Genomic DNA, 14,109 nt, shown 5'->3' with positions numbered 1-14,109 from the left:
AAGTCGATGTGAATTGTTAAAAGAACCCGTGGCAGAAATCCTAGGCTGACACTCAGATTTTTGCCGCAGATCTGCCAGTACATCCGCACATGGTTTAGCCCCATTGTAGTTATTTTAAGCTAAGAAGAATGAGCATGCTGATTATTTTTTTTCCTATGCTTATTTTTTTCTCAGAGCACGTGAATGGGGCTACAAAAAAAACCATTGACTTGCACTGAAGGTGGATTGTGAGCGGCTTCGACGCGGATTTTGCCACAAAATCCGTATTGAAATCCTCATCAAATTCACAACATGTGAACATAGCCTAAGGGAATGGTAAGATGCAGTGGATTTTGCAGAGGATTTGTACTGGATTTCACTCCTTGCATAGCGAAAAGTGAAATCCATGGCAAAAATGCTTCAGGAAATCCGAAGCATAATAGGCATCATGCAGTAAAATTGTCATGGAACTTTTCAAAAACCTGTTCACTACCCTTGTACTTTCATTTGTTGCGGATATTCAATGCAGTGACCTAAGGTTTTTAAGATGAGTTTGCATGAATAGTAAATGATTACTTACTTCTGACTGATATACTTTATTTATTTGAAAAAAGGCATTGGCTGACTTTTATTCTTGCATGAATTTATTATGGAATAAAGAAATGTAGTACAAAGTAAGACTGAAAAGCACCTTTGTGTTGAATTAATACTATGACTATCTCTGTAAAAACACTGCTGTATGCTTTTCCAGCATGGGTACTTGACATACTTAATGCTCTGTAATTGGAAATCTGCAGACAGTGTTCTTGCCCATTCTGCTGGTCCAATTAAAAATAGATGTAGAGGAAGTAAAGCTGACCTCAATAAACAGATACATTGCAAAGTTATGTGCTCGATCTATTCTACTTAGAGCTTATTTGTATAAAACACCCACACACTATACCAGAACACTAAGTGTTTTCACACAAAGTATAGACATGCATGATATCACGAAGTATCGAGGTCCATATAGGCTGCGAAATCTTGTCAAACAACTTCATAGATGAATTTCTTACACTTAATCTCACATTTATTTATACAATTGCATACAAAAAGGGATAATGTTATCTCTGCAGAGTCTGGATGAGTGTTTAAAGGTATCTTAGAGGTTGTCCTGCTGCGAAATCCCCAACAATAAACTAATCTGTGGGGGAACAAGGCAGCAAGTATTTAATTTCCCTGCAGTGCCGGAGAAGAAATGAAGAATTACTGTCATAAACGAACATCAGGACTGGGAGTGAAACCACTGGGTTCCTATAAAAATTTGTCTGAGAGGTAAACGGGGGTGGAAAACGCCAGTATGTCGTAAGACCGAGGCATGGTCGGTCAAATCCAAGGTCAGGGTAGGCAGAGTTCAATCACTATGGGTACACAGATACGAGTCAGGGCAGGCAGCGATCAGAAAACAAAGCCAATTAACAGTCCGGGTAAAATACAAATATAGCAAATGAATAATCCCAACTTTACACTTAATTGAATCTAGGAAGCTTATTGCTCAGGCAAGAATCAGGTAACAGGGGCATGTTTAAAGGGCCTATTACATGGGCCAATGATCGGGCAAACATACAAACGCTCATTCCCGATCATTGCCCTGATTTGCTCGTTTATGCAGCATTAAATATTATTGTTGTCAGCAGCACATCTACCTGTGTAAACTGGGAGATGTGTTGCCGACATGATGGAAATGAATGGAGACGAACGATTGTAGTAACAATCGCTCCTCTCAATACTTCGCTCCTAGTAAAAGGATCAAACGAGCACTGATCAACAAGCCATCTTGTTTGTCGGCACTCGTTTCACAGCCCATATCGGGCCATAAAATAGGTCCTTAAGTATTCAAGGATGCTTAGGCATTGCCCCTATTTAGCGAGCCGCGACCAGACAAAGTAGTATGGTGGCAACTGCAAGGGGAAATAAAGTACGTAGGCCGCAGTAGGCAGGTAAGCAGACGATGTCACATTACAATTACATTTCTCCCATTAAAAGCAATGTGTCATTGTAATGTGTCCACTATAGTGAGAGGTGCTCTTTGTAGCCAATCTTCCGGGAACTCAGAATTCTATAATAAGGGGTTTGAAAATGGGTTTCCAAACCTTTAAAAATAGGTATGGCCACCTTAACAGAGAAAACTTTGCTGTATACATCATCATATGCAGTGTTGATAACACCTATGTTACTGGAGTGAACCCATCTTAAAGAGACAATATTTGTGCAGTCATCTATCCAACTGCCAACCATTGCTATGCTATACTGCTGGCATCAGTATTTGGAAATGCTAGTCACACTACTAGTGATTCTCTGGCCGTGTTAAGTTATAGAAGCATGAATATACCCAACTATCTGCCAGCTCAGCTAATCTCTACAGGTCCAGGAATACATTTAACATCACATATAGAATTACATGCCAACAATTGAACTATTTAGCAGTTCCGTTCCGGCACACAGAGAGAGGCCCGGAGAGGAGAACCTCCATCTATGACGTCCATATTGCCTTTTAAGTAATTACTAGTTAAGAATCGGATGCCTGCTAACCTGGACTAGATGCTCTTGTTTTCAAGGAGTCAAATCGAATTCTCAACCATGTATCCAAATATTATAGATACAATCAGAAATGCCAAATTCTTGACATTGCACATAACCATTTTATTTCTTATAGCAAGACACCTAATTTTTCCTCCAATTATATGAAATCAATTATCTTATGAGAGAACCTTACACTTTAGTGTAGTCAATGCTACTACAAATTCTGGTACTTGGGCATACAGTTGCTTAATATCAATGAGTATATCTCCCGACATAAAAGCGAGCTTGTATATAAGGAAAATTATACAAGCTCTAATATATTTCTATTACCAAAATCAATTTAGAGTTGGAGTGCTTTAAGTAATAAGCGAGAGTGGTCGTTATGAATGGGAGAGATTTGAAAATGGGGACAGCAGCTGAGGGGAAATCAAATTCCCCATGGATGCTCTCCTAGTCTTCCTGGCATTATCAGCAGAATATTAAGCACCATTAATGTCACAACAGCTTTCAGTACATTGCCACAGTCCATTTTTACTCTCCATTGACAGAAAACAGTCCTTGTATTCACAGGGTAGGGCAGCCATGGAGACTTTAATTTCCCCAAATCTGCTCTCCCCTATTTCTCAGATCCCTCTCGTTCGTGATTTGCAAAATAGAACTATATTAGGGGATTACAGTGATGTTATTACCGGATACACAAACAAAAGTTTACCCCTGATGAACATCTCCTATCAGGAGATGGAACCCTTAACGTTTGATTTATGACATCATTACAATCACCACACAGCAATAAAGAAATGGATAGAGCGGGGTCTGGGTGGTACAGCCATAATACAGACCCTGAAATTATTTTCTATGGGCAAAATCTGTAGCAAAACCTCTTTGCATGCAAAAACTCCCAAAACTCCAATCATGGGATAATTTGTCTGCTCGTTGGGAAATCTGTATGTCAATGCCTTCTTTAAGAGGTAGGTATGGATTAGAAGAGGCTGGTGAATAAAACAATGATTTTCTAGTAACACAACATACTTTTCTCGACAGTACTGTACATTGGGTCCCTTATTCTGTTCTCGTAACATAAAATATAATCGCAACAGCATATTAGCATTTGTACAAATATGCCTTGTTCTTAGGTCAATCATTTCAAAGAAAATCTAGTCTTCCTTTCATATCAGTGTCAGCGTCTTACATATTTGCACTTTGAAGTTGACTTCAAAGAAATTGCAGTGTAAGAAGTTGGGTCTGCCCAGGGTCCTGTTCTCCATAAACCCTTGAGTTACAGTCCTCCGTTTGCCATACAAATCCACCCTAACATCACAAACATACTTACACCCACAGCACACTGACCAGATGCTTGCTCCATTCACTATACCATTAATGACTATTCCTAATTTAACACATCTTCAGAAAGTGGAAGCCTTTTGTATTCTTTCTTTTGCTCTACATTACAATGTCTATTATGGCTACTGCAATTACAATTCAATAGGTAATTTTCAGCAATTAATTTGAAGACCAGAAGGCAAGATGCAGTGAAATGAACCAATAGCCATTAGCTGCACTACTCTTATGGCAACCAAAGAAAATCATAGCAATACAAACATGAAATAGTTCTTCATTGGTCTGTACTTCTAAAGTTGGCTGTTGATGGTCAGATCCTCCTGTGCGATTCCATGGTTGAGATACAGAATAAATGTCTTTCATTTATAAGGCCAGATTGAATGAGTTTTTTCTACTTATGAGCTGCAAGCTCCATTGTAGCCTGTAAGTATACTCAGGAGATAAGAGCGGGCTGTTTTCCTCTTGCCTAATAATGAGACTCTCATTAGGGGATTCCTATCAGACTTGAGTCGTATCTCATATAACCAATTCTCAAACAACAACTGGCTCTTGTGTCCTCCATAGGGAAGAAGCGCGGTTTAAATACAAAAGAAAGTGCCGTAAACATAGTCTAGGGGCTAAACTAGACTCTTCATTATACCCTTTAGGGATAAGCTTCAAGGCAGTAACTGAACTGCAATGCAACCACAACAGTTTGATAAGTAGTTAGTAGAGATAATCAAGAAATGTCACCCGGTTTAGGACTCTACCCAAATAATTTCTGGCCAGCTGCCGGTGAATAGAGAAACTACGGACCACTTCCCATAACAGTCAGAGACATCTAAAAATCTAGATCTGTAATACAGATTTATGTTCTCCAAAGAGTAGTCAACAGAACGGTTTTATAAACTGCATTCCGAGATATACATAAAAGGTTAGGGAACCCCAAAGCAAAAATAAAAATAGGGCTCCTTTCTAGTGTTGAATAACATTACCGCACACCAAACCACCTAGGTCAGGAGGACATGATGTTTGTTCCTTTGTGCTTGTGCATGATAATTGGGTTAATTCCCCACATCCTTGTTTGTAGGACCTGTGGGCAGAGGTCCTCACCGCTCAGCAAAATAAGCGATGCAGCCAACCTGGTATAGGCCCTTTCTCTTTCCAAGAGCCCCATAGCAGCCACATTGCTCTGCATCTGTGGTATGTATATTCTTGACCACTGTTCCCTTATAGGGTGCGTGGCCACGCACCTTCCACGGTCCCCCCGCTCACTAAACTTTAAAGCCCACGCACTGTCACGGGCAATGGACGGATGTAACATTTTAATTTACAAATTGCATCTCTCCTCTGCTCCAACGGCGCTTTGGAGCGAGAGACGTCACGTTTCTCAATCTCCTCCTCTAACCATGACAGAGCGGCCATCCAATGAGGAGTCCTGGTAGGTGAGAGAGGGAGGAGATAGCCCAGCTGTAGCATCAGAGACCGGGATTGGTGCGGCATGAACGCAACCAGGAATAATACATCGTGGACAGGAGCTTCATATGATTTGGTAAGTAAATTAAGATAAGAGGCTTTAGCTTCTTTATTTTTTTGATGCTACTTATTTATGTGTTCTACAGCATTATTTCTCTTACGTTCCACTAGGAGGTTTTACTTCTCTTTGCATCAGATAATGTTTTTTTGGTGTTGCATCCTTGTCTATTTGCAATGGAGAAAGAGAGAATGAATGACATCTAGAGGAATAAGATGGTTCACTTTTTTCGTTTTTTTCCACACACAGGGGACAGTGGTGTAAGAGAGGGATTCTTTCACTGATGCCTATAATTGGTGTTTATAACGGTCTGTTTTACTGCTGGACTTGTAATATTATAGTATTTAAAAAAAGTGATTAAAACTAATTTCAAATAAGTTTTTTTATTCTCTCATTTATTCGCTATATTAGTATTTACTGGGGGTATTAGTTTTGGTCATCAGATTGCCCACCATTGATGAAGACTCGCCCTGCTCCCTAACTGCTCCGCTCAGGAGGTGCCAAGACTTAGAGAGAACATTGCTCTTGACCCCATTAACTTCTATGGCGACAGTATAGATCCATATTAAGGATCTGCACTTTCCCTATAAAAGGCAATGGAGTATATAAAATATTGATGCTTATTTTAGACTCCTTTAAAAAGTATACTCATTTGGCTTCTATAGGTAGTGTACAGATTTGTATAATGTGTTTCACAGGTCAGTCATTTGCCTCGAATAGGATCTGAGGTTCTGATCCATTGAATTACAGCTGAATTGAATCTTCAATATTTTTCCCATTTTTAGTAACTGGTATCCCCAACTAACATCCACACACATCAAACGATTTCGCTGTTGCTCTGCAGATTGTAAAATATGCCACCGTTGAGGAATTGCCAGTGCATTCACTATGCCCCAGAAATGTCGGCTGTGCAGGTCAACCCTTAATTGCTACGTCTTCCACTCATACATACCCCTGAAATGCATAATAAATATATATATATATATATATATATATATATATATATATATATATATTTTCAATAACGGTCTTTAACAATGCATAAGCCTATTCCTCCTATATAGCAGCATAATATGTAAAACAAGAAAATATTAGATAGTATTTAGCATGTTACAGTTCAACAAACACCTACAACAAATGCTGAGAGACATATTCTTATATATTTGTCATGGGCTACCATAGATGCAATGGGACTCTATCGCTAATCTAAACTCATTATGTGAAGAAACGCATTAACGAGGTGATGATTAACTGTATGTCTATCCACTGACGCTATATTCATCCATAACCTATATATAGTACAAGAAAGATTATGGGGCTTGGTGAGAACAAAAGCCTTTGTTAGTGGCATCTGGCCCTCGTGTCTATGTCCACGTTGTAAAAATCACATAGCAACATTTTATCTGTCACACATAAATATTCCTTCAACTAGATTGTCAGATAGGGGTTAATTTAATTTGACCTATCATTTCTATTTAGTAGCCAAGGAAGCATCAGCTGGACTATGGGTCCATTTAGTACAATGACATAGGGTCAATTCAAGACTCATTGTAAGAGATTACCAGCCCCCTTTATTCTAAAAGCTTAAAGAATAATAATATGCAGACTCTCGGTAAAGCTTATCAGGCAATACAATTATGCTATGATAGTATATAAAATAGTGGCTTGTAACATGAAGGATTATTGGCAAACTCATAGTATTTGCATGGATAGATCCTTTTATTGGCAAGTACAGATGTTCACCATTGTATTTGAGCATTGCAAAACTATGGTTGTCCTCAATGATGCTACTGAAAACTCATGACTCCTCTAAATGAACCACAGCTGAGCTACAGTTTGCAAACTTAGGCTTCGTTCACATCTGCATCAGGGCTCCATTCATGGGTTCCATCGGAGCTTTCTATCAGGAGAACCCATGAACGGAATCCAAACTAAGGCCTCATGCACACGACTGTATTTTTGTCCACCCGTAAATACTGGCGTAAATACGGGTCCTTGGTCACACGTATTCGACCCGTATTGCACCAGTATTTACGGACCTGTGCCCGTAAATACGGGTCCGGTGTCACCCGTATTCCACCCGTATTTACGGGCACGTTTTTGGCTGCAAAATTACACTGCAGTAATTGGCAGCCCTTCTCTCTATCAGTGCAGGATAGAGAGAAGGGACAGCCCTTTCCGGAATAAAAGTAAAAGAAATTCATACTTACCCGGCCGTTGTCTTGGTGACGCGTCCCTCTCTTGACATCCAGTCCGACTTCCCTGGATGGCGCGGCAGTCCATGTGACCGCTGCAGCCAGTGATTGGCCTGTGATTGGCTGCAGCGGTCACATGGGCTATAACATCATCCCAGGAGGCCGGAATGGAGGAAGAAGCAGGGAGTTCTGGGTAAGTATGAACGTCTTTTTTTTTTTTTTTTACAGCTTTATCTATATTGTGACCGGTAGCCACTGTCCAGGGTGCTGAAACCGTTACTGCTGATCGTTTAACTCTTTCAGCACCCTGGACAGTGACTATTTACTGACGTCACCTAGCAACGCTCCCGTAATTACGGGTGCACACACGTAGTCACCCGGAATTACGGGAGCCCCATAGATTTCTATGGGCTGCCCGTGCCGTAATTACGGCCTGAAATAGGACATGTTGTATATTTTTCAACGGCACGGGCACCTTCCCGTAAGCGTACGGGGAGGTACCCGTGGCCAATAGAAGTCTATGGGCCCGTAATTACGGGAGTTTTTACGGTCGTGTGCATGGGGCCAAAACAATGGGTTTCCGTTTGCATCACCATTCGTTTCAATGGTGATGGATACGGTGCAAATGGTTTCCGGTTGTCACCGTTGTCCAAGGGTTCCGTCGTTCTGACGGAATCAATACAGTAGTCAACTGCGCTATTCATTCCGTCAAAACTACGGAATCCTTACACAACGGGGACAAACTGAAACCATTTGAATCAAATCGGTCACCATTGAAATCAATGGTGATGCAAATGGAAACCTATGGTTCAAGATCAATTTACTATATGCACAAATATTGCAATGGCAATAAAGTCTTATAAAAACTGTATAACATGGATATGTCCTATAACACACTGATGAAATGACTGGAATGAGCTCTCCAGTGGAGAAGGTCTCCTACCCTGCATTATAGTTTATCCCTTAAACGTACATGGTGGCCATTCCAGGTGCCGTTTATACCACAAGCTGTAGACATGTTATTTTCACCTAAGGAGTTGATGACTCTTTTAAAAAAATATAATAATATTACAGGTTAGGAGTACTAGTATCCAAGGATTTATTCTGGTTGGCATATTTGTAGTCGGGAAGGAATTTTTCCTCTAATGAGGTAATTGGCATCAACCTCATGTGGGTTTTGCCTTTCTCTGGATCAACAAGGTAGGATTATAGGTTGGACTTGATGGTCCTGTGTCTTTTTTCAACCTTATCAACTATGTAACTATGAATATACAGTATATATATATTGCTTAAGAGTCAGTCTGATGGCCGCATATTACCTTTGCATTACCATTATGGTCTTGTCCCTTGATATCTTCATGTTTTTGGAACAGCCCTTGGCATTACATGTTCCATAGTGCGATTTGTATTCCTGATATACATATAGAGCACATACCACTTAAAGATGTGGGAAAAACAACAGCAACAAGACAGACCGAGAGAGGAAGCTGTTACAGAGAAGATAAGATGATGTTCACACATGATCTTCAGGTGACATCTCATTGGGGACTAATCCCATGCGCACATGAGAATAATCGCTGAGACGTGGCTGGGGTTTCCCACACTTTTAAGAAAGGACATAGGAAGCATCAGTGGCTAATTAAACGGTTTATGTATGATAATGTATATAACGGATTCCCCCAACTATAGTTTTATTTAGATCTTTCCATATCGTATTGACCTGTAATCCACTATCCGGTCTATGAGCCATGGAGTTTACATGGTTAAAATACAAAAAGGATTTGAACAACTAATATGAATAGTGACGCTTGTATATCAGCTAAATACTGCAGTGTCCACATTCATAAATGAAGATGATTATATAACAAATGCAGGTACAGGGAAACTAATTCATTTAAGCAATAACTATATAGCAAAAAAAAAAAAAATTCACTAGGGGGACATATAATGCAGATAAATGTGCCATATGAGGTAATGTCCGAAATACGTGCTGGGAAACTCTCCTGGCGTATGCGCTGAACCTATGCCCGGATGCATGTAACTGTATGCCAGACTCCCATTGCTAAAAAAAAACCAAATACTACACCATACTTTTTGAGGTTCTCCTTTGTATTGAAAAGCAGATGAGTTATGCCGACAAATACCACTGGAAGGAATGCCAAAAATACACACTTTTTATCAACAGAAGGTCAATTTAGGGGGTTATCCAGGGCTGTAAAATTGATGCCCATCAATAATAGATCGGTGGGGGTCCGACTCTTGGCACCCCACCCGATCAGATGTTTGAAGGGGTTGAGCCACTCATGCGAGTGGTGCAGATTCTTCATTGTTTACATTCGTTTCAGTCTGGTTCGTACTTGTACACACGGTTTCTTTCATAGTGGCTGTGCCTGGTATTATAGCGTTGTACCATTCACCTGAGCCATTTGAACAGATTTAGACCCCACCGGTCTAATAGTGATGGTCTATGCTAAGGATAGGATATCAATTTTAAAATCCTGGATAATCACTTTAAAGTATTTAAAATGCCCTTAATACCTATGTAGCTCTTATGCTATGGACCTCTTCAGCTAGACATGGGCTTTTCTTATCACCCCTAAATCACAGCCTTGGCTTGCAATAAATTGATAGAACTATTTACTAACCCTTTGTGACCATAACAATACAATTATGTTAACAGTGTAAATCTTAATGACACAGAATAATCCTGGAACATGGACCGGAAGAAGTGCAGGCATTTTCCACTACTTTAGATGTATTTAACTTACTGCAGGAAACAGAAAAACGGACTTGTCCACTACGCCAAACCACACCCTTTGCTTTACACAAACATAAATGTTGTTATAATGGACTTAAACGTTGCACTTCGAGCGCTCGAAACATTTGATTGATCTAATTCCAAAACCATGACCGTGAATCTGTCTCCATTGAAGGTCTTTAGAGACACTATAATACCACTGCAGTATATATTAATGGCATATATGCGCTACACAGAATATCACTAATGCATATGTCTATCAATGTACTTTATTTATTTTTTATAAAAAATAATGTAAGATGCTGAGTGTGTATAACTTACAATTTAGTGATACACATGACTCAGTTACTAGAATTTGTAACCATATCACCACTGACAAGGAGGACACCATATTTTGGAGTGTTGGTATTGAGAAACGGCAGATTATTTAGCATATAAATGGGCCTCTATGAATATGGGTAGGATGTCCTTTTATTGTGCATTGTCTGTAGGCCTCATATATAATCAGTCAACCCAGGCACATGATCAAAGCTCTGCTGGAAAGACAAAGGCATTACACACCACAATGTATACCCTTTCAGTCCTCTCTCCCCCTCTATACTGAGGAGGTGGTCTTCTGGTAATAGAAAAATGCTTGAAGAATGGAAAAGGACAGTTTATATCTCAGCAGTGACCCTGATGCATGTTACTACTATTGTCATTCTGTTTTAAAGTTAACAAATTGATAATGATGACTTAAACGACTAACATTAGGGGGGCACTGTGTGAACAGTGACTATTTGCTGCAGAATAAGGTTGCAGAGTTGCAATAAGTTTGTACTTTTAAACCAGCTAAATAACTCTGCAAAATATTACAAAATGATCTGAATGTAGTAATATCCACTTATTATTAAACAGAAGCCCAAACCGTTTCAAACAGCCATTTATCAAGGGATTTGGCCAGGAGTCAGTTTCATTACTTGGAGCTGTCCAGACTACAATTGCTGTATCTAATGTCTACACCCAGCATGTATTTGCATATTTTGGCACTAGACACGTGTATGACTGCTTTGTATACATCCTAAGTTATATAACATGCATAACATTAACAATTATATCAACAAACTCCCATTTCAATCAGTCTCCAGTATCGATACATACATACAGCAGTCATCCATTAATCTCTATTAAATCTAGCATTTTTCTTGAAATCGCAACGCTATGCCAACCATTGTCTTGTACCTTCCATTCCAATTTCTGCCAGGTCTATAAACATCCAGATCATACACAGAATTGCTAAGGGCACTGAGAACACGATGGCCGATCCACTACAATGATCAGCCAAGGTTGACAAGTAATGTCACATATTTCCATTACTGCGCTCAATGTCGTTTTGGGGAAATTAATGTAGGTTGATAAGAAGGAAGAGATTCAATAACGAACATCAGATTATAAAACCTAGGTACATCCCAGGCATGAAACAGCGTCTCAAATATGTCACGTATAACAATAGGTCGTGGGTTCCTATGAGGGAATTGTGTATCCAAAAAGGAAGCTAAGCAGTGGGATGCCTCATGTGCTACGACAGGGGGTGCACATTTACTGCAGCAAATCTACATGTCATTGAGGGAGCTCATGCAGGAGTGCTTTCAGGAAATTAGGATTATCTGTCCTTCAGGGAATATCACAAAGGATGATAAAAAGAAAAGAAAAGGGAAAAACCTATAGCTTCAATCTGCTGGGCTTAGTCTGTGGCCTCCTGGTCAATAATTATTAATTGCATCTCATGAGAGTAAAAATGCTGCTGGGCCTCATGTACCAAATCGGAGGACAGAGTCTCCCCCACTGTCTACACAATCCTCTATAGGGACATGAATTTTAATTGCCCTTTGTCCCAGGCAGAGTCTCCGACACCAACAGAAATGCAGGAGAAAATGCTTAATCTTAAAGGTGTTGTATCGAATGAATAATTCAGCAACAGTGTCCGAAAAATTTGACGTCACCCACGAACAAGTGCCATTGTATTGTCATAGTGAACAATTTAGAATGAGGTCACGGCGGTGGTAGAACAGCGCAGCATTTAACTTATGAAACCGATCCACGGATATAGAAAATATATAGATTATCTATAATGTACATACAAAACTGCACTTGTATACGAATATGCATTTTATATGTAAATGGGTTAAGAAATACATATATTTATATATTCAATGTAAACACTAAATCCACACGACAAACCTATTGGACAGCATTGATCAGAATTGCTAAATGCATATACACAAATTAAATGCACTATAATATATATGTATTTATATTTTTTTTGTTATAACAGAAAACAGCCGCTAATTTTATTATGTAAGTCATTGCATAACATATGGTGGAAAAATGGGTACTGAAGCTCTAAGCCATGGAAGTGGGAATCGGATGCTTGGAATCCCATGAAGAAGACTGACATGTGTGTAAAGCGCGCACACACCTCCTGCATCATCTCTGCAGTAGTCAGGACAGTGCAAAATGTTATTTTTGGGGTTTTTACGCCATGTTAAGGCTGGATCTACACATGTGAAATCAACATACAGCCATCCATCTGTCATATGCAGAAATAATACCTTTTTCTTCCGATCCCTGGAGCGTTTCCTATGCCTCCTTTTCTCCTTTGCTTCCTCCTCTGCATTAATCTCCAGATCCCTGTTCTTCTTTAACTGGGATGCTGCATGAGCCATTATGAGAGAGAATATCCCATGTAACAAGGGTCCCTAGAAATAGGTGGTATACCCTTATGCACCTTCTATCCAGCTTGACAGGGAAGACTCCAACAAATGGAGAGACAGAGCTGAAAGCACAGTACGCAGGCTCAGGATGAAAATAATGACCGGTGTAAATATCCAGCGCTCACATCCCTTCCTCTACCTTCTAGTACCTGGAGCATTCCCAGTCATTGTTATGCATAAGTACAATGAAAAAGACAGCTGAAGCCGAGTGCGCGGGTTGACTGCTGTATCCCCCTGCTACCAGCTGGAAGTGTCTAAGTGATTCCAGTAAAGGGGGATTGCTCCTAATGATGCTCTATGCAGAGGAACTGTCATGTGGAGCTGCACATGCAAAGACCCAGCATCACAATCTGCTTCCCAATCCAGGAGCTGGAAGCTAGAACATCTACTTTTTTATCAGCTTAGGACCAAAACGCGTCCTTGCATAGGTCTCAGAACCCAAGATACAGAGCATCCTCCCACTGTCACAAAGCTGCTGCAAAATATAGAGCAAATAATAAGAAAAGAGAATCACAATCCCTGAGCCGCATCATGCAGAACACAATGTGGCGGAGGGCTTTATTAACACTGTGTGTTTTGGATGCTGCCCCCCTTCCCGAATGACAACAAATTCATAGAGGGAGGTGCAATATAGCCTTTTTTTTTTTGGTCTCGGAAGAATGTACACATAAAACACCCATTGTAACACAATGCTGCAGAAAAAAGCAATAGCAGGAATATAAATCAATGCAGATTTGCACACGTCATTTTATTATTTTTGATATTTAATTTTCCAGACCTCTTGACTGATTCTTATGGATTAATGAGTTGCATTGAGGCCTCCTCCAATCACCTGAACATCTATTACCACCTGAGTCCATAGCATCTGCAGCTTCTGAATATTCATCACGTGTATAAAAATAGCCGTACGTTGGCCCCGGAGCCGGAGCTATTAATGGAACGTACACAGAAGAAAATTAAAAATCGTTCTAGCAAATGCTAATACGGAAATGAAATGCACAAAATAAGGTT

At 39.9% G+C, this 14,109-nt stretch overlaps 1 protein-coding gene across 17 annotated transcripts in view; it reads right to left on the bottom strand.

Moving 5' to 3' along the window:
- ANK3 (ankyrin 3) overlaps nucleotides 1–14,109 on the bottom strand; it is a 520,456-nt gene that overhangs the window by 268,260 nt on the left and 238,087 nt on the right. For 7 of the 17 annotated variants that reach the window (XM_075841165.1, XM_075841159.1, XM_075841163.1 and 4 more), the window contains exon 1: nucleotides 12,937–13,383. The exons of 2 other annotated variants lie outside the window; for them this stretch is intronic. In XM_075841165.1, the coding sequence (XP_075697280.1) occupies nucleotides 12,937–13,050 (114 nt within the window). In that variant the 5' untranslated portion in view covers nucleotides 13,051–13,383. Of the gene's footprint in view, nucleotides 1–12,936; nucleotides 13,385–14,109 lie in introns of those variants that run through there. 8 more of the 17 variants (XM_075841153.1, XM_075841156.1, XM_075841154.1 and 5 more) reach the window with 6 other exon arrangements.

The sequence above is a fragment of the Rhinoderma darwinii genome, chromosome 11, assembly GCF_050947455.1.
Source record: "Rhinoderma darwinii isolate aRhiDar2 chromosome 11, aRhiDar2.hap1, whole genome shotgun sequence".
NCBI classification, from domain to species: domain Eukaryota; kingdom Metazoa; phylum Chordata; class Amphibia; order Anura; family Rhinodermatidae; genus Rhinoderma; species Rhinoderma darwinii.
This window is presented reverse-complemented; position numbering and strand designations above follow the sequence as displayed.